The following is a 24427-nucleotide window of genomic DNA, read 5'->3' as shown; positions in this document are numbered from 1 at the left end:
TTATTTTAAAATCTAATTTTCTATTTCTGATGGACCTATATTAAATATTCATACATTTCCAAAACCAATGATTATAGCAAAGGTACAAAATTCAGCAATGTTAACTCTCTAAATTAGTGCCTTGGTAATCTTCTAGTATACTTGTAAAGTATTGTTCAATGGGTGGGTGGAATTTGATCCAGGTAATGGTGGTGTGGGAGGTGTGTCTCGTCAACTATCTGGAGAGCTGGAACCCCATGTGGCCTCCTTGGGGAAGGCCCGCTGTACTCGAGGCTAATCAGGCACTTGTGGCCAGCAGCAGGCCTTCTCTGGGATCAAGGGCCCCAGGGGTGAAAACCCCATGCCCCGAAGGCTGCCAGCAGGATCAGGGAGAAATCCAAGCCACGCGTGAGTGAGGGCGGGATGAGGGTCGTGGAATAGGGGTAGCAGTAGACAGGGGGTAGCTTTCAGTGACTGCCCCCTCCTTTCCAAAGCTGGGTGCTTCAATCAGACACTAAGTGCCTGACAACGAGGGACCTCCTCTGGTAGCCTGCAAGCAAACCCCCTCCTCTGGTAGCCTGCAAGCAAACCCCAACAGGGTTTTTTTTGGGGTCCCAGCACGGTGAGTCCCCTGACCGCCACTGATATGCCACCAGTGGGGTGAGTTGTGGCCCTAAAGTGAACATTAATTGTCAACTTAAGAGCCTCAATTGGCAGTGTGTTGCCCACGAGCCTTCCTGCCCCAGACTTAGTCAGGGAAGAAGTGAGAAGTCGGGGTCTCTATCTGTAACCACCCCCCCATCTGATTAAATGTGCGCAGCCCCACCCCCCCCAACTCTACTTCCAAACTTGCCTCAGCAGAGGGTAATAAATTCAGCTCAATATGTGTCCGATTGTCATTAATTACTAAATACAGCTGATATCTTTCACATTTGCCTTGATTTCATGCAAATTTGCATTCAACTTTAACCAGTTAATACTATGTTTGTCATTAATTACAAAAGTTGACCACCTGGAAAAATATTTGCCACAAACGATATTTACATTTTTTCTGTCTTTTGGAAGAAGCTGAAATTAATGGTAGATATGCACTACTGTAAATTTTTCATCCTTTCAGATTAATCAGTGGGCTGTTCAATATTAGTTTTGGCTACATGCACTCAATGTAATATGAAGATAGACATTTAAAAATCCACAGCCCCCCAGAAAAATAGTGCCCCGTAAGTAGCAAGTGTGCATCAAAAGCCCAGCAGTTTCCCATCCATTAATTTCAGTGGACAGAAAACACCGTGATTTTCTGATGCATATTCATTCTGTGCAAAGTAACTTAATGAGGATGAAGCATTATTCAAAATGCCTTTAAATCTATGAAAGCAGTTGCCTTTCATGTCTTGACATCCCAAAGCATTTCATAGCTGAAGTTTGGTAATGAACCTGGGTATCAGTCAAACCAAAGTATAGAGGAAAAACAAACCTGATATCTTGGCTCATTATTAAGACCATAGTATTCTCCAGTATTTGTAAAATGTTGTTTTGCAGAACAACATAATTTATGAAGCTTTTCAGTCACCCTCGCAGTGGAGTGGTAGTGAAACCAAAGTGGGCTGTGGGACAGAAAGTTTTTTTTTAAAAAAGCTTAATTTGAGAAACTCTTGATGATATTCATGTTATATTGTACACGAAGAACCTGATTGAATTTGCAAATTGTACGGGTATTCTGCATCATGATGTTTTTACCTGAGGCCATTAATTTCTTTTGAAATAAAGATTTAGTCTGAAACAAGAAGAGGAAAACAGGAAGATTGCAGAAATGTTGTATGAAAAGAGCCGTGAACAACTCCAAAAAAAGGAATTGCAATACTGTGAGGAACTGAAAGCAAAACAAGAGTTGGAACTGATAATTAGAAACATGGAGATGGAAAGGAAGTCACTGCTCAGCAATATAGAACAGGTTGTCAGACTTGTTTCATTGTAATGATGTGAACTCATAAATTTTATCTCGATGAAAAACATTTAAAGGTCCAAAGGATTTGCATACATATGAAAACTAAATTCTATTTTTTTTACTGGTACTAAAAATAATTCTTTTGAATGAGTTCTCTAACATTTTGTTATTTAAAAGTTTTTAAAAATATGCTTTAGCTGTTGTATTTTACACAAGCCCCAGATTATGGTGCTGCCTTGATTCCTCCTCCACCCCAACCCATTCAGCTGCCTTTCCTGGACACAATGCTTTCCAGTGTTTTAAGTGTCTCCATTTCAAAACTGGCTTCATCACCTCCCTTCTCTGCCTTCACAAAAACATTCTTAAAGTAACTCTTTGGCAGTCTGCCATCGGGCAGTGGTTTGCACTTTGATGGCCAAACATCACATGATAAACATCGTGGTATGCCTTGGGTGCCACACTCTGGTATGGCAGTCTATGCCATATTTGCTGTGGAGGAAGACAGTGGGCTAAGAAGGTACAGAATTCGGGGAGACAGTGACATAGTGGTAACATCAGTGGACTAGTAATCCAGATATGCAGGCTAATCCTCTGAGGGCACAGGTTCAGATCCCACCATGACAGCTGATGGAATTTAAATTCAATTAATAAAACGTTTGGAATTGAAAGTTAGTCTCATGGTCACCATTACTGAGACTATCGTCGATTGTCATAAAAACCCATCTGGTTCAGTAATGTCCTTTAGGGAAGGAAATGTGCTGTCCTTAACTGGTCTGGCCTACATAGGAAGCTAAGAAGCAGATTAAAAACAGGACCTCAAAGGTAGCAATCTCTAGATTACTTCCGGTGCCACGTGCTAGTGAGTATCGAAATAGGAGGTTAGTCCAGATGAATGCGTGCTGGAGAGATAGTGCAGGAAGGAGGGCTTTAGATTTCTGGGACATTGGGACCATTTCTGGGGGCGGTGGGAGCTGTACAAGGTGGACGGGTTGCACATGAACCGGAATGGGATCAACATCCTTGCGGGGAGATTTGCTGGTGCTGTTGGGGAGGGTTTAAACTAACTTGGCAGGAAGATGGAATCCTGAGAGGAGATTCAGCAGGGAGAGATGCATAGCCAAAATTAGAAGAGAGAGCAGGTGAGATTGGAAGGCATAGAAATTATAGGGCAGTTAAGGCACAAGGGAGTTTGGCAAGGTTGGATGGTATTTATTTTAATGCAAGGAATCTGACGAATAAGGCAGATGAGTTGAGGGTACAAATTATCATATGGAAGTATGTCACTGCTGTCACAGAGACATGGTTGAGAGAGGGGCAGGATTGTAACTCAATATTCCAGGATATAGGGTCTTCAGGTGAGACAAGGAAGGAGGTAAAAGAGGAAGGGGTATCACAATATTGATCAAGGAATCAATTACAGCAATAAGGAGGGATGACATCTTAGAAAGCTCCTCAAATGAAGCCATACTGAAAAACAAAAGAGGAGCAACCACATTGCTGGGACTGTAATAAAGGCCTCCAAACAGTCAGGGAGAAATAGAGGAGCAGATATGTAGGCAAGTTTCAGAGAAATGTAAAAATAATAGGGTAGTAATAGTGGGGGATTTCAACTTCCCCAACATTAACTGGGTTAGACATAGTGTGATAGGTTTAGAGGGAGCAGAATTCTTAAAATGCATCCAGGAGAGCTTTTTAAACCAGTACGTAGAAGATCCTACAAGAGAGGGGGCGGCCCTGGACTTAATTTTAGGGAATGAAGCTGGTCAAGTGGTAGAGGTATCAGTGGGGGAACATTTTGCAGATAGTGATCATAACTCCATTAGATTCAAGGTTGTTATGGAAAAGGACAAGGATGGGCCAGAAATTAGAGTTCTAAATTGGGGGAAGGCCGATTTTAATAAGATCAGATATGATTTGGCCAGATGGGACTAGGAGCAGCGACTTTTAGGTAAATCTGTGTCAGGGCAGTGGGACTCATTCAAGAAGGAAATAGGGAGAGTACAGGGCCAACATATTCCAGTAAAGGTAAAGGGTGGGACCAACAAATCCAGGGAACCCTGGATGTCGAGGGATATACAGGATTGGATAAAGAGAAAAATGGAGGCTTATGGCGGATACCGAGGGCTCAAAACAGCGGAAGCCCTAGAGGAGTATAGAATGTGCAGGGGGGAAACTTAAAAAGGAAATTAGAAGAGCAAAAAGAGGGCATGAGAAAACATTGGCAGGTAAAATAAAGGAAAATACGTAGATAGGGTTCTAAATGAATACTTTTTGTCGGTGTTCACAAGTGAGAGGGATGATATGGGTATGGAAATCAGGCAAAAGGACTTTGATATAATTAAAGAAATTAGCATAGAAAGGGAGGAGGTTCTAAGTGGTCTTGCAGGCTTAAAAGTAGATAAATCTCCAGGCCCAGATGAAATGTATCTCAGGTTGTTGAGTGAGGCAAGGGAGGAGATAGCAGGGGTGCTGGCAATAATTTTCAATACCTCTGGCCACAGGAGAGGTGCCAGAGGACTGGAGGATAGCCAATGTGGTACCGTTATTCAAGAAGAGAGGAAGGGATAAACTAGGGAACTACAGGCCAGTCAGTCTAACCTCAGTAGTGGGGAAACTATTGGAAGTAATTCTAAGGGGCAGAATTAATCTACACTTGGAGAGGACAGTCAGCAAGGTTTTATTAAGGGGAGGTCGTGTCCGACCAATTTGATTGAAATTTTCGAAGAGGTGACCAGGCGTGTTGGTGAGGGCAATGCATTTGACGTAGTCTGCTTGGACTTCAGCAAGGCTTTTGATACAGTCTCACATGAGAGATTGATAACGAAGGTAAGAGCCCATGGGATCTAAGGCAATTTGGCAAATTGGATCCAGAATTGGCTGAGTGGCAGGAAGCAGAGGGTGATGGTCAAGGGGTGTTTTTGTGATTGGGTGCCTGTGTCCAATGGGGTTCCACAGGGATCGAAGTTGGGTCCCCTGTTGTTTGTGGTATATATAAACGATTTAGACTTGAATGTAGCAGGGTTGATTAGTAAGTTTGCGGATGACATGAAGATTGGTGGGTTGGTAATAGTCAGGAGGATAGCCTTAGATTGCAGGAGGATATAGATGGACCGGTCAGATGGGCTGATCAGAGACAAATGGAATTTAATCCAGATAAATATGAGGTGATGCACTTGGGCAGGACAAACAACACACGGGAATACACGATGACTGGTAGGACCCTGGGAAGTACTGAGGATCAGCGAGACCTTGGTGTGCATGTCCACCGGTCCCTTAAGGTAGCGGGACAGGTAAATAAGGTGGTTAAGAAGGCATATGGGATACTTGCCTTTATTAGCCGAGGCATAGAATGTCAGAACAGGAAAATTTCAATCAAATTGGTCAGACATGACCTCCCCTTAACAAAACCTTGCTGAGTGTCCTTGATAATCCCTGCCTCTCCAAGTGTAGATTAATTTTGTCTCTCAGAATTACTTCCAATAGTTTCCCCACCACTGAGGTTAGACTGACTGGCCTGTAGTTCCCTAGTTTATCCCTTCCTCTCTTCTTGAATAACCGTACCACATTGGCTGTCCTCCAGTCCTCTGGCACCTCTCCTGTGGCCAGGGAGGTATTGAAAATTATGGCCAGCACCCCTGCTATCTCCTGGTTAGGCCACAGCTAGAGTACTGCATGCAGTTCTGGCATCCGCATTATAGGATTTTTTCAATGACAGACTTATAGGAAGGATGTGATTGCCCTACAGAGATGCAGAGGAGATTTACCAGGATGTTGCCTGGGCTGGAGAGTTTTAGTTACGAGGAGAGATTGGATAGACTGGGGTTATTTTCCCTGGAGCAGAGGAGATTGGGGGGCGGGGGGATATGATTGAGGTGTATAAAATTATGAGGGGCATAGATAGGGTAGGCAGGAAGGAACTTTTCCGCTTGGTGGAGGGATCAATAACCAGAGGACATAGATTTAAGGTAAGGGGCAGGAGGTTTAGTGGGAATGTGAGGAAGAATTTTTTCACCCAGAGGGGGGTGGGAATCTGGAACTCACTGCTTGAAAAGGTGGTAGAGGCAGAAACCTTCATAACATTGAAGAAGTATTTGGATGTGCACTTGTGATGCCATGGCATACAAGGCTATGGGCCTACTGCTGGAAAATAGGATTAGAATAGTTAGGTACTTGGTTGACCGGTGCAGACTCAACAGGCTGAAGGGCCTTTTTCTGTGCTGTATGACTCTCTGACACATGACACCAGATCCACAGCAATGTGGTTGACTCTTAACCGCCCTTTGAAATGGCCGAGCAAACCATTCAGTTCAAGGGCTGTTACGATGGGTAACAAATGCTATCCTTGCCAGTGATGCCCATATCCCATGAAAGAAAAAAGAAAAAAAAATTGCTGCTCTGTTTTCTCTGTGCCCTCTTCTTGGTCAGCTGAACTTTCCATTACTCCATGCTTCTTTCAATCCTCCTTCCAGTCAGCCTCCAGATACCACAGCTGTTGACAACTGTATCCCAATTGTCAATATCAACACCACCATCTTCATATCTTACTTGCAGGTGGCCTTGCAGTGTAATTATTGGGCTTCTCGCCAGTGGGCAGTTCATCATACAGAAGCTCTTTCAGTATACAGCAGTTATCCATCCAATGCACATAGCCAAATCAGCCTAGATATTGTTGGCTTAGCAATGAGTGTATGCTCATGAAGTTAGCACACTTCAGGACCTCTGAGTTGGTGTCCTGCCAAGAGATGCCCAAAGATACATTTAACACAGTGAAGGTAGAAACTATTCAGCCTTTTCTTTTCCCTAGCATATGTTGTCCAGGTCTCACTACCTTGGGGAAGTGCACTGAGGATGCAGGCTTGGTAGACTAGCAGTTTGGTATTCTCATTCACGTTGCTGTTTTTACACACACTCTTAAAACAGCTGTGTTGATTCAGCATCAAGTGACAGATTGTTGGTGATTGTGGAGTCGAGATATATGAAGTTATCAACAACCTCAAGCATCTCATTGTCAATGCTGATTGATGATGGTATAGCAACATCCTGCCTTATGGCATTTGTCTTCCTGATGTTGATAGTAAAAACCAAATTCTTTACAGGTATGGGGGAGTCTGTCCGTAAGTCGCTGAAGGTGTTCCCCAGTATGGAATGCTAGTGTCACATCTGTGTAGAGCACCACTGGACTTAGTGAACTTTTGGAGAGATAGGTACAACACTGTCTTGAATTTTACCCTAGAGAGAAGAAGGTCACCAAAGAAACTGTAGCCACCATAGAAAGCCTGCTTGTCATGGAAGAGCTAGATATTGAATACACAGTAAAGGAGCTTAGCAAAGCTGTCGATAAGCTTGCTATTGGCATAACTCCAGCTGCCGACATTATACCTCCTGAACTCATCAAGCACGGGAAACCGGCACCCCTGCAGCATCTGCACAAACTTCTCTTTCTCTGCTCAAGGCTGGTGGCAGATTATGTATTATGCAAAAGTTGTGATCCTATACAAGGACAAAGGCGACTACAGTGATTGCATCTCCTTGCTGAACATCATGGGAAATGTATTTGCCCATGTTTCCCTTGTCAGGTTCCAGATCTCGGCTAAAAGCATCTATCCTGAATCCCAGTGCGGTTTCAGAACTGGAAGCAGAGGCATACTATTTTAACTGCTGGAGAAAATTAGCTGCCTTCTGAAGCTGATCTCCTTCCCTGACAACATGATGGGTGATGTCAGCTATGACGCAACATTGGAATCCTTTAAGATCCAAAATGGGATGAAACAGGGTTGCATTCTGGCTTCAGCACACTTTGGAATATTCTTTTCTTTGCTACTGTCATATACCTTCAGTTCACCTACAGAGAGTGTCTGCTTGCAAACCAGAACTGACAAAGCTGTTCAGCCTTATGGCACCTGAAGTCCAAGGCTAAATCTAACTCGTTCTACCTAACCTTTCTTCTCTAAAGGCCATGAGTACATAGCCATCCCCAGCTCCGTGGCCATGTCTTCCACACCTCCCCATATGATCTATTTATTTGAAAATGGCCATTGCCTTAAAAGCTAAATAATTTAATGTTTTCTTTTAAGAAATTGTTTTTTTTCTTAAATCAGTGCTTAGCATTAGGTGATGCTCATGCTAAGGCAGACTGTTTACTCCCACCCCTCTCAATTGCTGCTCAGTATGTGTTGTAATCTCCCTCCAAGTAACTTCACTTCCTTGATGAACCAGCACTGATCGCCTCTTGCTGCTGTATCAAAAAAGATTGAGGATCTTTTTTGGGCGATAAAGCTATTCTAGCCTCTCTATGTCTCAAAACTATCATATGTATATTAATGGGCCAGTTATACAAAATGGAAGAGCCAGAATATCCTTGCCTTGCAGCCACCCTTCCAAAATATCTTGCAGTATTGACAAGTTGTAGGAAACATGTGAACAGTTGGAGCAGGGAATGCTGAAAGGCAACTCTGAGGCATGTTGATAAGTACTCACCTGTGAAGTGTAATATTTCTATGTTGAAGGTACCATGTAAATGCAATGAATGAAATCCTAGGTTTCCAACATGAACTGCTTTTCAGTGCTACTTGAGTAGTGCATAGCAATGCACAGATTGCACTGTAATAGGAGCCTGTACCATTTGATCCTGAAATTTGATTAGTTTTAATTGTAGAAAATTTAAAATAGTCCATGATATGAGACTCATTAATTGTGACAGGTAAAAGCATTCAACGAAGTGTTCTGATCCCCGTAGAGACTGTTAATGTTTAAAGAGAAATTCAAAATCCACAAGTGTCCACAGTTTAAACAAATGATTTTACAATACACGACTCAAAAACAGCAAACATTACTAACCAAACACTGTCTTAGGTTATCAATTATATTTTACAATAAAAGATACTAAACACAATCAATTATATTTTACAATCAAAAAAATACTAAACTTTAGAACTGAAATCCTCAACTGAACATTTCCCTTTCTGCTTTGACATCCCTCCAGAAAGTCTTTGACTACTAATCAGGCTCTTGAAGGTTCCTTCGCTTCCTGGGACCAAGCCAAAATGCCACAGCTCTCAGGAATTCATTTTGATTCTTCTCAGTGTTCCTGCTATCCTCTGAGGTATGAATTTTCTTGGGGTCCTTCCACTAGCCTCCAGCTAAGCGACCCTTTACCATTGTTTAAGCACCACATAATTGTAGATACTGAAGCTCAAGCGTGGGCTTCACTGCACCCTTGCTTAGTGACTGCAACTCAGAAATAAGCCTGATTTCTGATGGCCCTTTCGCTTCTAGTCTACAGCTGCCTTACAGCTCTTGGCATTTCTCTCTGTCTCTGCCTCTCTCTTTCTCTCAGTCTGTTCCCAAGCTGAACAGCTTGTCTCTTGGCAAAACATACACAGATAAAAATGCAAATTAACTATCTTTTACCTTTAAAATAGACCCTTTGATTCTGAGGTTCATGAACACATGAATAATTTATATCTTTAACGCCTCTCTCCAGACTCCCTGGTTCTTCCTAGGAATTCCCTCATTTACAAAGTTTGCTAGTAGCTTCTTTGATCTGGGAACCACATGAATAATCCAAACCCTTTGTTGAAATAACTGTAAACCTCCAGCCCCTACTAAAAGCTCAAGGATGAGTCATCCATTGTTTAAGTTTTCTCTCTTCTAATTCTGATATTAAATGAACATGTTGTAATAACTGTTTGAATTGCACTTACTTCACAGTTGTTTATCAGTTTCGCTATCAGCTGTTTACCATTGACTTGACTTTTGGCACTTTAATCCCCAACCTAAAAGTTATATTCTTAAAACTAAAAGTTATACTTCTTAAACACATGAATTATAGAAACAGATATTCACAACAGAAGTAAATCTTGTTCAGTGCTTGCTCAAAGGGCACAGGGCCAAAAAAATTAGACTGAATCCTATTTAAATTACTAATTCTGAAGTAATTCAATTGTTATAACAAAATATTAATTAAACTTCATTTAATATGTTTAGCTTAATGAAGAACAAAATGAATTACAGAAGCAGTTCAACCAGGAACAAGCTGTGCATAAAGAAATCCTTAACAACCATCTGCACAGACAGCGTGAGAAAGAAGAGGAAGACAAGAAAACAATAAAAAGTGTAGAGGTATATGAGCACAAAACTATCTGCAAATGCAGCATGTTTTGGGCAGTAATGATTTATTTTGCTGAATATTGAACTATTTACTTTTTTGTGAACTTTAATGCACATCCAGTGAAAAATCTGAAAGTGGTGAGAAAAATCATGTTCTACTTCTGGAGCATCTGTAAACAACTTTGTGCTGCAGGTTAACAAATGCAAATTTGGTAGACATCTTAATTTTAACTTTATGGGGATTGAACTTCAGTGAACCAAATGGGACAAGTATTATTTTTCCCTTTAAAAAGCAAGCCAACTGTTACCTTCTGCAGAGTGTTTCAAAATGTAGAGTAATTTTGCTTTCTCCATTGTTTTCTTGAAAGTTTCGGCAAAAGTTAGCATAGCAAAATCCTGTTAAGTTAAAACAAGTCAACTACAATCAGGTTGCAAAGATTGAATGTAAGTCGAGAAATATTGATATAAAATTTGGGACATAAAATTACAATTCTGTAAGGTCATACATTAATTTTGGGTGCAATCTGTAAGTTAGATTTTACTGCAGTCCATCTAAATATTACTATTTGTCTTGCTATTAAATAGCAACAGTGTAGCAACAGACCTTTGCTGCTTGTGTGTAAGTGTATGAGAAAGAGAGATTTTTATTACTGACTTCCAGATAACATAAATTGCTAACAGTTCTTTATGTCAGCTAATTTTTTTTTAAATATCTTTGTCTTCACTAACAGATTTTAGCATTTCTCTGGGAAGACATCTTAAGCCTTCAGTTACATTTTAAGATCTAATGTAGATTGTCAAATCTATTGATCCTTTAAATAACCATCAACTAGCCAGTGTATTAACGTATTGTTGCACTATGTCATCGAAGAATATGTCATTAGTGATTGTTTCTACACACCTTTTAGAGGTCAGTTACAAAGCAGTACTGACACATCTTGGATCTGATCAGTGGATGGACTGAAGAAAAATGAAAATGGATGGATGATCTTCTTGTTTAAATCAAAAGTTTCTTATTCCACTTGTAATGTTAACATTAGCTTTTCGTATTGCCATTATACCCTTTATTCAATGTAGTATTCTTTGTTTTGAAGGCTGTTGCTTATCTTTGTGATGTTAACAATCATGAAAAAGATATGATGGAACAAAATCGTTCACTGCAAGATGAACTTACTGTATTAAAAATTGAATTGGATTGTGTGCGTGCACGGAGTCAGGAGGAACAGGGAAAGTATATGGAACAGATTGAGGCATTAAAAGAAAAGTTAGATGACACAAAAAAGGATTTGAAATTTAATGAAGAAACTTTAACCGACACAGCTTTACAGTATAAAGGTCAACTGAATGCACTAAAGACTGAAACCTCAATGTTGGCTTCCAAGCTTGAACTTGAGAAACAAAATAAGGAAAAACTAGAGACTGAGATAGAAGCTATCCGTTCACAATTGAGCGTAGCACTTCAGGAGCTGGAACGGAGTCAAGCAGCTAAATGCGAATCTGAACAAATTCTTCAAAGGGAACATCACGAGTGGCACCATTCAGATGAAAAACGGAACTATGAAATTTCCAGTCTCCGTGAGACTAATAACAGTTTGTCACAGAAATTAAGTAAAGAGGAAGCAAAGGCCAATAACTTAGATTATGAACTTCACCGTGCAACACTTTCTCTTGCTGAGAAAAACCTTTTGCTGGAGAATGCTCAAAGGAACTTGAATCAATCTCAGGCTCAAATAAGTGACCTAGAACATTCCAATCGATTGCAGAAAGAACAGATAAGCAAATTTACAATTCGTCAGGAGTCTATGCAGGAGAGATTGGCCCAAGCTCAAAGCGAAATCATGCTGTTACGGCAGCAGCTTGAAGATGCACAAAACAAAGGTATTATAAAGGAAAAAGCGGTCACTGATGTTCAAGATCGCTTCAGTGACATATTTTCTAAACTTCGAAGAGATAGTGAACGGCAGATAAGTTTGGTGGAAGAGAGGAATAAAGAACTGGTGACCAAGACCATTGAACAAAGAGAACAAATCTGCAAGTTTGAAAATGAGAAGATAGAAAGAGAGGTACTGTGTTGACTAACACTTCAATTATTAACTGGTTTTTGTTTCTGCCAATATGAATTTTATTTCTACTCATTTTGGTAGCTTGCTACTAAGAGTGAAAGTAAACTTCCCACAGTAAACTTTGTAAGTAAGGGACAATGTACTTTTTTTGGATAAAAGACATACCCCCTCATTCTGCTAATACCCATTTTTATTTCTTCTTAAGATTTGCTGACATTGTCTGCACTCTACATATTCTAATTTTGATAATATTGTATGGGTTAGTAACTTTCAAACTGAAAATATAAAGAAAAAAAATGTGTATATATAGGGCACCTTTCATTTCCCTAAGCACTTTATAGCCATAGGATGTCCTGCAAGCATCCTGCCACAGTAAATAATCACTGTATTTAGCCATAAACTAGAACTAATTTGCACATGACTGTGTTATACAAACACCAAATGAGATAAATGGCCAGTTAAACAGTTTGCTGATATTATTTGAGGAATAACTGTTGGCATGAACATAGGGAGAACTCCCCTGGTGTTCTTTCAATAGTGCCATGGGATTTTTTTATATCCATCAGAGCAGGTGGAGGGTCTGGGTTAGCATTTCTGATTTATTACCTTTCCAAAAGTTAGATGCCCGTCGTAGGTTTACCATTGTTAGATATCAATAAGCTTAAACCTATTTAGTATCAAAACAAAAACAGAATTAACTGGAAAAACTCAGCAGGTCTGGCAGCATCGGCGGAGAAGAAGAGTTGACATTTCGAGTCCTCATGACCCTTCAGCAGAAGACTCAAAACGTCAACTCTTTTCTTCTCCGCTGATGCTGCCAGACCTGCTGAGATTTTCCAGGTAATTCTGTTTTTGTTTTGGATTTCCAGCATCCGCAGTTTTTTGTTTTTATCTCTATTTAGTATCAAACCTATTTAACCAGTGGGCATTAGGTAATGTTCTGTTGTAAAGCTCAATTATTGAACAAGGAAATGAAATCAAACGTTTACTGATTTTATTATCACCCAGAAACCTCGTTAAAGGGCCATGGTACAGGACAGCACCAAGGTTGGAAACAATAGGAGAGAAAACCAAATGAGCTAAGAGGTACTGATTGGCTGTTGAGTTTTTCAAAAGACTATAAATCGTAAGAAGAAAGGAAAACTTAAGATGATGATGAATTCCACAGTTTTAAGTTGTGGAAAGAAATGAGTTACATAGTTGAAAATATTGCAATCAGACTTGGGGCAGAATTTTGCCAATGGCAAGTAGGGGGTGGGGCCCGCTCACCGACATGTAAAATGACGTGCGGTGATGTTGGGCGGAACCCCCAACGTCATCCTGCCCCATTTAAATTTTCAGGTAGGCAGGGGCACAGCAAAATTAGTTGTGGGCCCACTGACCTGTCAATGGCCAATTGAGGCCAATGACAGGATCATTTAAACAATTAAAGGACCTGCCCATCCAACCTTAAGGTTGGTGGGCAGGCCAGGAGCCCCGGCGGCAAATAGAGAAAACATGAAGCCTCATCCAGCGGCAGGATGAGGTTTCATGCAGGATTTTAAAAATTTTAATAAAGTTTTTCTGTAAATTAAAAACATGTCCCATCTCATGTGACATTGTCATATGAGGGGGACATGTTAGGGAATTTTTTTATTTCTATTTTTAATATTTTTCAAAGTGGAAGCGATCTTCCTGAGGCAGCACTTAGCCTCAGGGAGATGTGCGTTCTTTCGTGCGCATGTGCAAAAGAGCACACTCCCGCTTTTAAGGAATTCCCCCCCCCCCCCGCTGCCCACACAGGGAGCGCTAGCGCTTCCCGCTGGACATCACGCTGGGCGGCTTAATTGGCCCGCCCACGTAAAATGGCGGTGCATCCTGCTTCGCTTGCGGGGATCGGCTCCCCATCCGCCAGAGGTTGGGTCGAGTCCATCTGCCCAACAGGCAGAAAATTCGGCCCTTGGTTTCTAAGCATTAGGTACACAGGGAGCAAGAAAAGGAGGTAGGGTGGTGTACCTGAAGCTTAGGATTTACAAGAGAAAGAAGTTTGGAAAAGCAAATGCCATTCTCTCAGCACTCTCCAAAAGGCCTATCAGAGCACTCATTGCTGCCTCCTTGTGAACGGGAACCCTAACTGACCCCATCCTCCTCCCTCAATAACTTTCTCACCTATCAACCCTCACCAACCTCTGTCCCATCCTGTTCACCGCACCCACCATTGCGGAAATCTCAGAATATCTTGCAAACAAAGACCATCTCATATTTGATTGTATTGATATCCTGCCTTTGACCAAAACTTTGCTTAAAGCTGGTGACAACTTGCCTCTTACCAATGACTAACAACCCAATTTCAATTTTCTCCTTGAGCTTCATTCAATCATTCATTGGTTGTAGTTTCCATCTCAGCTTCCTTTGACCTCTATCCTTTGAATCCACTGCATCCTAAAATTCTTCCTTGATATAAGCTCTTCTATTTGTATTCATGGACAACTCCTTGACCTCATTTTCTGCTGTGTTTCTATTCCTGTTGTCTTGATCACTGCCACAACCATCTTCGTCTTCAACTTTGTAGTCCTTATAAAAGTCCAAGTGTACAGAGCATTTCTCATCACCAAACTCCGCTGCAGTGAGACCTAGATTTTGAATCAACGACACATAAGGCGCTAGAGAAATTCCATCAGCAGTGCCTCCGCCGAATCCTCCGGATTCAATGAGGACAGTCTCAACAAATGCTAGTGTCCTTCTTGAAGCCTGTTCCACAAACATTCAGGCAAAACTCCTGCAAAATTAATTTTGATGGACTGGATAATATGTCCACATGGCTGAAAAGTACATTCACCACCAAGTCCTGTTCTCTCAACTCTCAAATGGCCAGCGTTCCAAGAGAGCAAATAAAATGGTTCTAAGACACTCTGAAGCCCTTCTGGAAGCACGGCATCATTAATATTATTGACTGGGAGTAGCTTGCTACCAACTGTTCAAAATGGCGAAAACTTGTCCATCAAGCCGCATCATGCTTTGAATCACAACATCTTCATGATGAGGCAAATCCGGGGCAGAGAAGGAAAGAAAAGAGAAGCAAATTCTTTCATTCCAGATCCCCCTACCTCATGTGATATCCTGCCCCATGTGTCCAAAGATCTGTAGGTCAAGAAGTGGCCTGTTCAGTCACATGAAGAGCTATGGCAGAAACACATGACCCTTAGTAGGTGTCATCTTTGAATCATGGGACAGGCAATGATTATTCATGTCCACTTACTGTCTTCAAATCCATCACTAAAGTTGGCTAAACCACATCAATCTGACCAGGTGCCATTCTTTGTTACTAAAACTTCCCACTACTCTTGTGATCATTCTGAAGAACAAAGATAATCCTTGGCATCTTTTCTCTACCACCACTACTTCTTTATACTCCTTTCTCCTCCTCCTCTCCACCATCCTGTCCAACAGCAAATAGAGCTCATACACTTCTTTATACAAAGATAGAGACTGGTCAGCTATCTCTGCTGCTTCCTCTTAAATAGAATTACATGGAAATTACTGTGTGCTGTTTATTCTTTGCAATCCTATCAAAACCTTTCATAATTCTAAAGACCTCTGTTGGGTTACCCCTCGGCCTTCTCTCCTCCCTACTCTAGTGATATACTCCATCTCTCTCGACTTGCTCTTCCATATCTCCCATGCTGTTCCCAAGCTTATCTCGTCCATGAGACTCACCTCCTATCTTTTGACCCCCATTTCTGTTAAGTTGCTGAGTACCCAGCTTCATTCCCTGGTCCTTTGCCAGCTGACATTGTAAATAGTTCTCTCTTCTAAGGCACTGTTGGTTAATACTTTTGGTTAAAGCAATGGATTGAATTAATCAGGGTAGCTGCAGATTCTTGCAAAAGTGGTTATGATCTGAAATTGTTGAACTCAACTTTCTTGCAGGTGGACTGATAGCGATGCTTACTAGTGTCAAACTGCCAGTGATTTGTTTGTATGTAATAACGTTACAGAGCACTTTGTAGCAGTGGGAGCAGAATCCCAAAGCCTGATAAGAATGTGATATGGTATGGGTCTAAATGCAATATCACCATTGTGAAAAAGAGCATCATCTACTCAGACAAATGTAATCAAGTTCTGGTAAAATCCTGGGAGACAAAGGGGAATAGAGGTGGTAAGCCATGCTGACAGTGTATAAAGGTAGCACATCAGCATGCAGGAGCTGGATCCTCCACACGAGAAAGAAACCTCATTTTGCGTAGTTCCCAGGACAGAGATAATTATCACCGTGCCCTGTTTTAGCTTCATGGCAATTGTTGCATACACTAAGTCCCCAGTTAACATTAGCTCACTTAATGTTTCACTTAATAAAGTAATGACAATATATCCATTTAGTGTTGCCAGTTTAACTTTAATGTTTTTGTTTCAGATTTCAAGCATCCACACTATTTTGCTTTTAACTTTAACGTCATTTGCCACAGACTTCCTCTTCTGTAGCCTGCATGCGCACATGATCTTTTCCCCCAGCACTTTCGCCCTTGTCCTCAGTCTCTCTTCTCCCCCACTGAACCTCCCAGCCTTGCCTCCTTGATGTGCCTCCCACTCTCTTCTTACCTTAGTCCTCAGGATTCTTGCCTCAGTCCCTTCTGATAAAAACAAAAAACTGCGGATGCTGAAAATCCAAAACAAAAACAGAATTACCTGGAAAAACTCATCAGGTCTGGCAGTATCGGCGGAGAAGAAAAGAGTTGACGTTTCGCGTCCTCGTGACCCTTCAACAGAACTGATTTTAGGAGCAAAATTAGTTCTGTTGAAGGGTCATGAGGACTCGAAACGTCAACTCTTTTCTTCTCCACCAATGCTGCCAGACCTGCTGAGTTTTTCCAGGTAATTCTGTTTTTGTTTCAGTCCCTTCTACTGGCTCCTGTTCTGAATTAGTAATGAGGTCCTGGCTCCATCTAGTGGCAGAAATTGGTCAGTGCAGGTAGTCCTTGGGACTTCAGCTGTTACCAGCATGAACCAACTTCTGCCACTAGATGGAGCCTAGTCACCTGCTGCACTGCAGGTGAGTAATTTTTTAATAACTTTTTTTGCATTTATTGTATATTGTATTTCTTTTACATTTAATGATGTATTTTATTTTGCAAATTACTTCAACTGGGAATGTACAGTGTTGCACATGTATGGTACAATATTTCAACTTTGGTTTTTCCAAGCAAGAACCTAACTCTGGTTTTAACATTGATTCCTAAAAGAACCTATGATTCACTTAAAGTTTTGGCTGCATTCCTGAAAATCATAACTTTAAGTGAGGACTGTATTGTGTTCTTACTGCTGCGATCCGTGTTGCTACTTTGCTTTTACACTTGAAGCCTCTCATTTTAAAATAAGTTTAAATTGATTTCAATATACTAGTTTGAACCCAAATTATATTTGGAGATATGGTACAGCAATGCCTAATGCATTTCCTGCTCCATTGACTCAATCCCTCTAAACTGCTGAATATCTATCTTCTCCTCCTGTCCCTCATGCCTAACTAGCATTATAAATGTTTTATCTATGGTACTGTCCCACTTAAAGGCTATCAACTCCTTCTCAATAGAAATCCCAACCTCAACCATCTTCTCCTTGCAAACTATCACTCCATCTCCAAGAACTGTGGAGAGGAAAGGAACCTTTGGACCTCTCCAAGTAGACTTCTGACCCTCTGACAGCATTAAAATGATCCTAACCAAAATCACAAATTTTTTTTCTGTTACCATGATGTAATAGTCCTCCTTGTTCTCCTCGGCTTATTAGTAGCCTTTAACATTGTTGGCCAAACCATCCTCCTTTAATACTTTTCTTCCATTCTCTAATTAGCAGGATCACTCTACCTTGTTTTCCCCACTTATGTATCTGCTGGAAGCCAGAGCACCTACAGCAATGGCTTCTCTTCCTGTTCTGCAGCATTACCTACAGAGTCCTCCAAGAAATAGACCTTGGCTCCATCTTCCTCATTTGCATCTTACCCTTTGACAACATCCATGAATGTGGGATGGGCTTTCACAAATGTTCTGAAGATATCTACTCTGCCAGTCCACCACCCCTCTCAATCAGTTCACAACCTCTGTTATAGGACTGCTTATCCAATATTCAACCTTGGATGAGCTGCAACTTCCTCCAGTTAAATATTAGAAAGACTGTAGTTACTGTCTTTAACTTCTGACACAAACGCCATTTCTCACTAGAAAGCAGAATATTGTAGGTGCTGGAAATCTGAAACAAAAGCAAAAAAATGTTGAAAACTCTCAGGTCCAGCACCATCCCATAGCGAGAGAAACAGTGCCAACTCCCCTGATCAATAACCTTTCATCAGAACGATACCCTTGCCACTGATTGCAGTCCTCAGCCCCACTGATCATTGTCTCAGGCTGAGCCACATTGTTAGCACTCTTGATGCTCTATTCATTCCGGAGCTAAGCTACCAACTCTATATGCTCTCCATCACAAAAAGAGCATACTTTCATCTCCTTAACATCACCTGTCTCTGCCCTGTCTCAGTCTGCTGCTGAAACCCTTAACCATGCTTTTGTGACGATTCAGCTATTCCAGTGTATTCCTGGCCAATCTCCTACTTTCTCCCTGTTCTGTAAATTTCAACTCATGCCAAACTATGTTGCCTGTATTTCATCCTGCATTAAGTGTCGCTGATGCATTATATTATGCCCCTGCTGACTTAGATTAGTTCCCAGTCCCCCTCTTGTTTTGTATAGGAACATAGGAATTGCTAGATGAAAATAAATCATCTGATAGTCGCATGAAACAATGATAATCAAGTTGTTCATTGATTATGTCATTCAATATCTCTCAATTCATCCAGAACATAAATAAGCCCATATGACGTAGGAGCAGAAGCAGGCCATTCGGCCCATCGAGTCTGCTCCACCAATCAATGAGATCATGGCTGATCTAATAGTCCTCAACTCCACTTTCCTGCCTTTTCCCCATAACCCTTGATTCCCTTACTGATTAAAGAAATTCCTCCTCATCTCTATCTTAAATGGGCGACCCCTTATCTGAGATTATGCCCTCTGGTCCTTGACTCTCCCACAAGAGGAAACAACCTCTCAGCATTTACCCTGTCAAGCCCCCTAAAAATCTTATATGTTTCAATAAGGTCGTCTCTCATTCTTCTAAACTCCAATGAGTACAGGTCCAACCTATTCAAATTGTCCTCATAAGAAAATCCCTCCATACCCAGTGAACCTTCTCTGGACTGCCCTCAATGCCAGTATATCTTTCCTTAGATAATGGGACCAAAACTGTTCACAGTATTCTAGGTGTGGTCTACTTTGTATAGTACCTTGTAAAGTTTTAGCAAGACTTCCCTATTTTTATACTCCATTCCTATAAATCTAGACATGACACGAGGAAAACTCCAGTGGTGGAGAATTTTGGGAACCATAACTCCAAAGTCAGCTGTTCCTCCCAACCATGCTACCATCGGGTAGTGAGTCTGTGGAATTCTTTATTCTGTAGGGGCTGGGTCGTTAAACATATCCAAGGCTGAGATAGACAGATTTTTAATCAGTAAGAGAATCAAGAGTTATGGGGAAAAGGCAGGAAAGCGGAGTTGAGGATTGTCAGATCAGCCATGATCTCATTGAATAGTGGAGCAGACTCGATGGGCTGAATGGCCTACTTCTGCTCCTATGTTATGTCTGTTGTGGATGAATTGAGAGAGATCGAATGCCGTATGAATCAACAACAAGCTTGCTTCCATATCACACGTTCCTTACGTTACTCCTATATTGCCTTAAATTGAAAATTTTCATTCCAGCTCTCCAAAACCTCTCCCATCAAACTCTCCATTACTTTGACTTTGGCCTTTTCTCTTTCTCCCGTTGCCCACACACTTTACACTCAGAATTTTCCTCCCTAAGCCCTTCCATTTCTCCACCTCCTCTTCCTCCGTCGCCTGTAAAATTAAACTCTTTGACCAAGTTTTTGGGCACCTCTCCTAATATGGCCTCCTGCATCTCAGAGCCTATTAAAGCACTTTGGGACACATTTCTATGTTAAAGGTGCTATATGAACAAAAGTTGTTATTGTCACATGCTGATCACTGAGAACATTCTTCTTTAGACCACATTGAGGCAGCTTCAACAAGAGCTCGCTGATGCATTGAAGAAACTCTCAATGTCAGAGGCCTCTCTGGAAGTGACCACACGCTATCGTAATGAAATGGAAGAAGAGAAAGCACGTATGCAGAAGCATTTAGAGAAGCTGAAGGTTGAGGTAAATCTGTTCATCAAGTGATAAACTAAAGTAAAATTAAATATAAAATATTGCTCCAGTAATAGTGGGATCCTGTTACTCATTTGGATTGCTTTAATGAAAACTATTTTAAAATAGCAAACTTAGAACAGTTCACAAAATTGCTAATTATTGTTTATCAATATATTTCACTAGGCCACAAGTAGGATGCAACGTTCTGTATGTAAGAATGGCCATCACGGGACAATTCTCATAGAACTGCAATATATCCTTTAGATGGAAATCTTAAAATGTATCGAATTCTTTTTTAAGAGAAAGCATTTGATTATTTTGATCAGCATGCTACAAAGTTATGTTTTGAATAAGAGATGTCTCCTTAGCAACCAATGAATATACTGAAGAAAAAGAAGTTATATTTATGCAATGCCTTTCCCATCTTAGGAGGTTCCAAAGTGCTTCATAGCCAATAAAGTACTTTTGAAGTCTAGACACTGTTTTGATGTAAGGAAGCATGAGAGCTAATTTGCACACAGGCCACACAAAGAGTAATTAAATAAGTGACCAGCTATTTTAGGCCTTAGGCGTCAGCCCTGAAAAAGAGGAGTGTTTGTCCAGTGTCCTGGTCAAGCTGGTTCTGGAGACGGATTGTCTGATCGTTTATCTTATTTCTGTTTTTGGGATCTTGATGCCATAAATTGGCCGTCCCTTTTCCCAACATTACAACAATGGTTACATTTCAAAAGTGCTTCAATTGGCTGTGAAGTTCTTTGGGATGTCCTTAGAATGTGAAAGACACTATATAAATGTAAGCTAATTTTTTATTTTCTCAGCTGGTGTCTTTGATACCTCTAAAGAAAAGATCCATATATGATCTCCAAATGAACTTTTGTTAGCATAACCAAGTTCTGATAATTATTCCAATTACAGCAAATTGCTTGCTGGGGAGCACATCTGATACCCCAATGTGTTTCCTGTTATGCAAAAACTGGAAAATTTTAGATGACTTGTATTAAAAACAGAAAATGTTGAAGATACTCAGCAGTTCAGGCAGTATCTGTGGAGAGAGAAACGCAAAGCTAAAATTTCATAACTGATGAAAGGTTGAGAACAAATAATCTTATACCTAAAGCAGTTAATTCACAGATACGAGAAACACGTTCACTATTGACAAACCATCCAAAATGCGCCATTGTCTGCTGGGCAGCCTGCAAATATTACCTTTAATCTGCGCAGCAAACCAAAACTCTTGAGTGGTTTTGCTTATGCAACCAGTGATCTGCAAGGCTTCTATTTGCAAAATTCAACCATCTTAATGAAAAATCACTGGATGATGGTCAGCACCAACAGCACATCCTGTTATTATTTCTTTTCAAATATCTGTAAGCACTCTGACTCAGCATATCTTTTTCCACGAATGTAAATGACAGCATGTAATAGGGGACAATCTGGACATATTTACTAAGTTAAAAGATTTCCAGTTGTGGAAAACTCAAGTGCCTGGAGTTTCCGCTACAATTCACAATTTGTCTCAAATCAGCTAAACCAGCGCAAAAGATCGAGGAATTTCAAGTGTAAATTATGTTCAATGTAAATAGAGTTTCTCTGATATTTTGCACTGATTTTTTAAAAAATCAACGGAAATATTTAATGATGGAAATTTTTAACTTAAAACTTAAATGGCCAGCACCATTGGAAATCTTTTAACTTAGTAAATATGCCCAGATTTTCCCCTATTACATGCTGTCATTTACATTCATGGAAAAAGATGTGCTGAGTCAGGTTGCTTGCAGATATTTGAAAAGGAACTCAAAAGTTCCCACACTGGCTGAGCACAAGTCAGCCCTGTTAAGTTACCCCTCTTGCGTGGCCACACAAACTATTTCAAAGGTCCTTTGCACCTAACTGAATAAGCCGCACACAACACACACAAAATTAGAGACTATGTTGCAGCCAGCAGACTGTCCCAAATGCTGTCCCATAACATGATTGTTACATAAATGTAGATTTTGAAAGGTTTTTTTTTTAAAGTCTAATTAGAATATTTGTACTAAGTAGCACATCTTTGTCTTGCAGCTTCAGGAGACACAAGATGAGTACATGCAATCAGAGAGGAAAATCCAACATTTACAGAATGCGCTGGATGATAAAGAACGTGATGTGACTGCAATCTCCCAAAAAATGCAAGAGGTTTTGTCAGCTTCTTCAAGGAAAAAGGAGGCTGCAAAACAACTTGAAGAACACGTACAACGGTAATTGATGGCAACTAGGAATTTGTAATGAGTCTTGTAATAAAATTGAAAAGACTTCAGAGTGCAACTCTAATAAACAACTTGGCCAATCATTTCCATTTTGGGCGTAATTAGCGATCCAGATGCAATTTTCATGGAAAATTGTGCTAGTTTCCAAAGAGATTTTTTTTTTGCTCAAGCTTCAACTCAAACACATTTGCATATTGTTAGGGGCATTGAATCCTCCATGAATGAGCACAATTGGGTGAGGGTTTTTGAATATAATTTTTGAAAAATATAAATTTTTGATTAAAAAATATAACTTGATATCAGTTCTATTAGCATAGTTAAATATTGGTATTGTCACAAGAAGTATTTTTAATCAATGTCTAGTCCAACACCTAAAATAATAACTCTATTTTAAAGAACTGAAAATTAGTTTTAAAAGCTATACAGAGCCATTTATTAGCTACATTAGAAAAAAAAAAGTCAGTCTCTTAGTAAATTGAAAGAAATGTAAAATCTTTTTTAAAAAGCACCTAAAAGAAATTAGATTAATTTTAAGACCTCTTCAAAGGTTGGCAAATAGTTGTAATTAGTGGAAACTCATAATGGTGGTTAATTCGATCTTGGGGCCTGGCCAATTTTGTTGGCAAGGCCAACTTCCATGGTGATGTTTTTTTGAAACCAGTGCAAAATATCAGAGAAACTCTATTTACATTGAACATAATTTACACTTGAAATTCTTCAATCTTTTGCGCTGGTTTAGCTGATTTGAGACAAATTACGAATTGTAGCGGAAACTCCGGGCACTTGAGTTTTCCACATTTGGAAATCTTTTGACTTAGTAAATATGTCCAGATTGTCCCCTATTACATGCTGTCATTTACATTCGTGGAAAAATATGTGCTGAGTCAGAATGCTTGCAGATATTTGAAAAGAAATTCTAACAGCATGTGCTGACCATCATCCAATGATTTCTCATTAAGATGTTTGAATTTTGCAAATAGAAGCCTTGTAGACCACCTGTTGCATAAACAAAACCACTCAAAATTTTTCTAAGGTATAAAGTGGGAAAATGTGAGGTTCTCCACTTCGGCAGAAAGAATAGAAAAGCAGAATATTATCTAAATAAAGACACACTGCAGAATGCTGTGGTACAGAGGGATCTGGGGATCATCGTACATGAATCACAAAAAGCCAGCATACATGTACAGCAAGTGATTAGGATGTCAAATGGAATGTTGGCCTTTATTGCAATGGGGATAGAGTATAAAAGCAGGAAAGCCATGCTACGATTGTAGAGGGCATTGGTGAGACCGCACCTGGAGTACTGCGTAGTGTCTGGTCTCATTACTTGAGGAGGGATATACTTGCATTGGGGGCAGTTCAAAGAGGGTTCACTAGGTTGATTCCTGGGTGAAGGGGTGTCTTATGAGGAAAAGTTGAGCAGGTTGGGCCTGTACTCATCAGAGTTTAGAAGAACGAGAGGTGATCTCATTGAGTCATATAGGATCTAAGTGTGCTTGACAGGCTAGATGCTGCGAGAATGTTTCCCCTTTTGGAGGAATCTAAGGGGTCTCCCATTTAAGATGGAAATGAGGAGAAATGTCTTCTTTCACAGGGTTTGTTAATCTTTGGAATTCTCTACCCCAGCGGCTGAGTCATTGAATATATTCAAAGTTGAGTTATATTTTTCATCAGTGTCAGAGTTGAGGGTTATGGGATCAGACAGGAAAGTAGAGTTAAGGCCACAATCAGACTAGCCGTGATTTTATCTAATGGTGGAGCAGGCTCGAGAGGCCAAATGTCCAATTCCTGCTTCTATTTCTTAAGTTCTAAAGTGTTACTAAATTTTCAAGTGATGGGATTTTTACAGT

General features: G+C 40.4%; 1 protein-coding gene across 9 annotated transcripts in view; it reads left to right on the top strand.

The window, feature by feature from the left end:
• The window catches only part of si:ch211-272n13.3 (ankyrin repeat domain-containing protein 26), a 195706-nt gene that overhangs the window by 104225 nt on the left and 67054 nt on the right, over positions 1-24427 (top strand). For all 9 annotated transcript variants that reach the window (XR_005946506.1, XM_041216457.1, XM_041216463.1 and 6 more), the window contains 5 exons: positions 1747-1930; positions 9911-10045; positions 11128-12096; positions 20188-20340; positions 22393-22568. Coding sequence is in view for 8 of the 9 variants with exons in the window: in XM_041216457.1 (XP_041072391.1) it covers positions 1747-1930; positions 9911-10045; positions 11128-12096; positions 20188-20340; positions 22393-22568 (1617 nt within the window). In the remaining variant the exon portion in view is untranslated. The remainder of the gene's footprint in view (positions 1-1746; positions 1931-9910; positions 10046-11127; positions 12097-20187; positions 20341-22392; positions 22569-24427) is intronic.

Source organism: Carcharodon carcharias, chromosome 21 (assembly GCF_017639515.1).
Source record: "Carcharodon carcharias isolate sCarCar2 chromosome 21, sCarCar2.pri, whole genome shotgun sequence".
Classification (NCBI taxonomy): Eukaryota; Metazoa; Chordata; class Chondrichthyes; order Lamniformes; family Lamnidae; genus Carcharodon; species Carcharodon carcharias.
The sequence above is the reverse complement of the archived record's forward strand: the minus strand, read 5'-3'. Positions and strand labels throughout refer to the sequence as shown.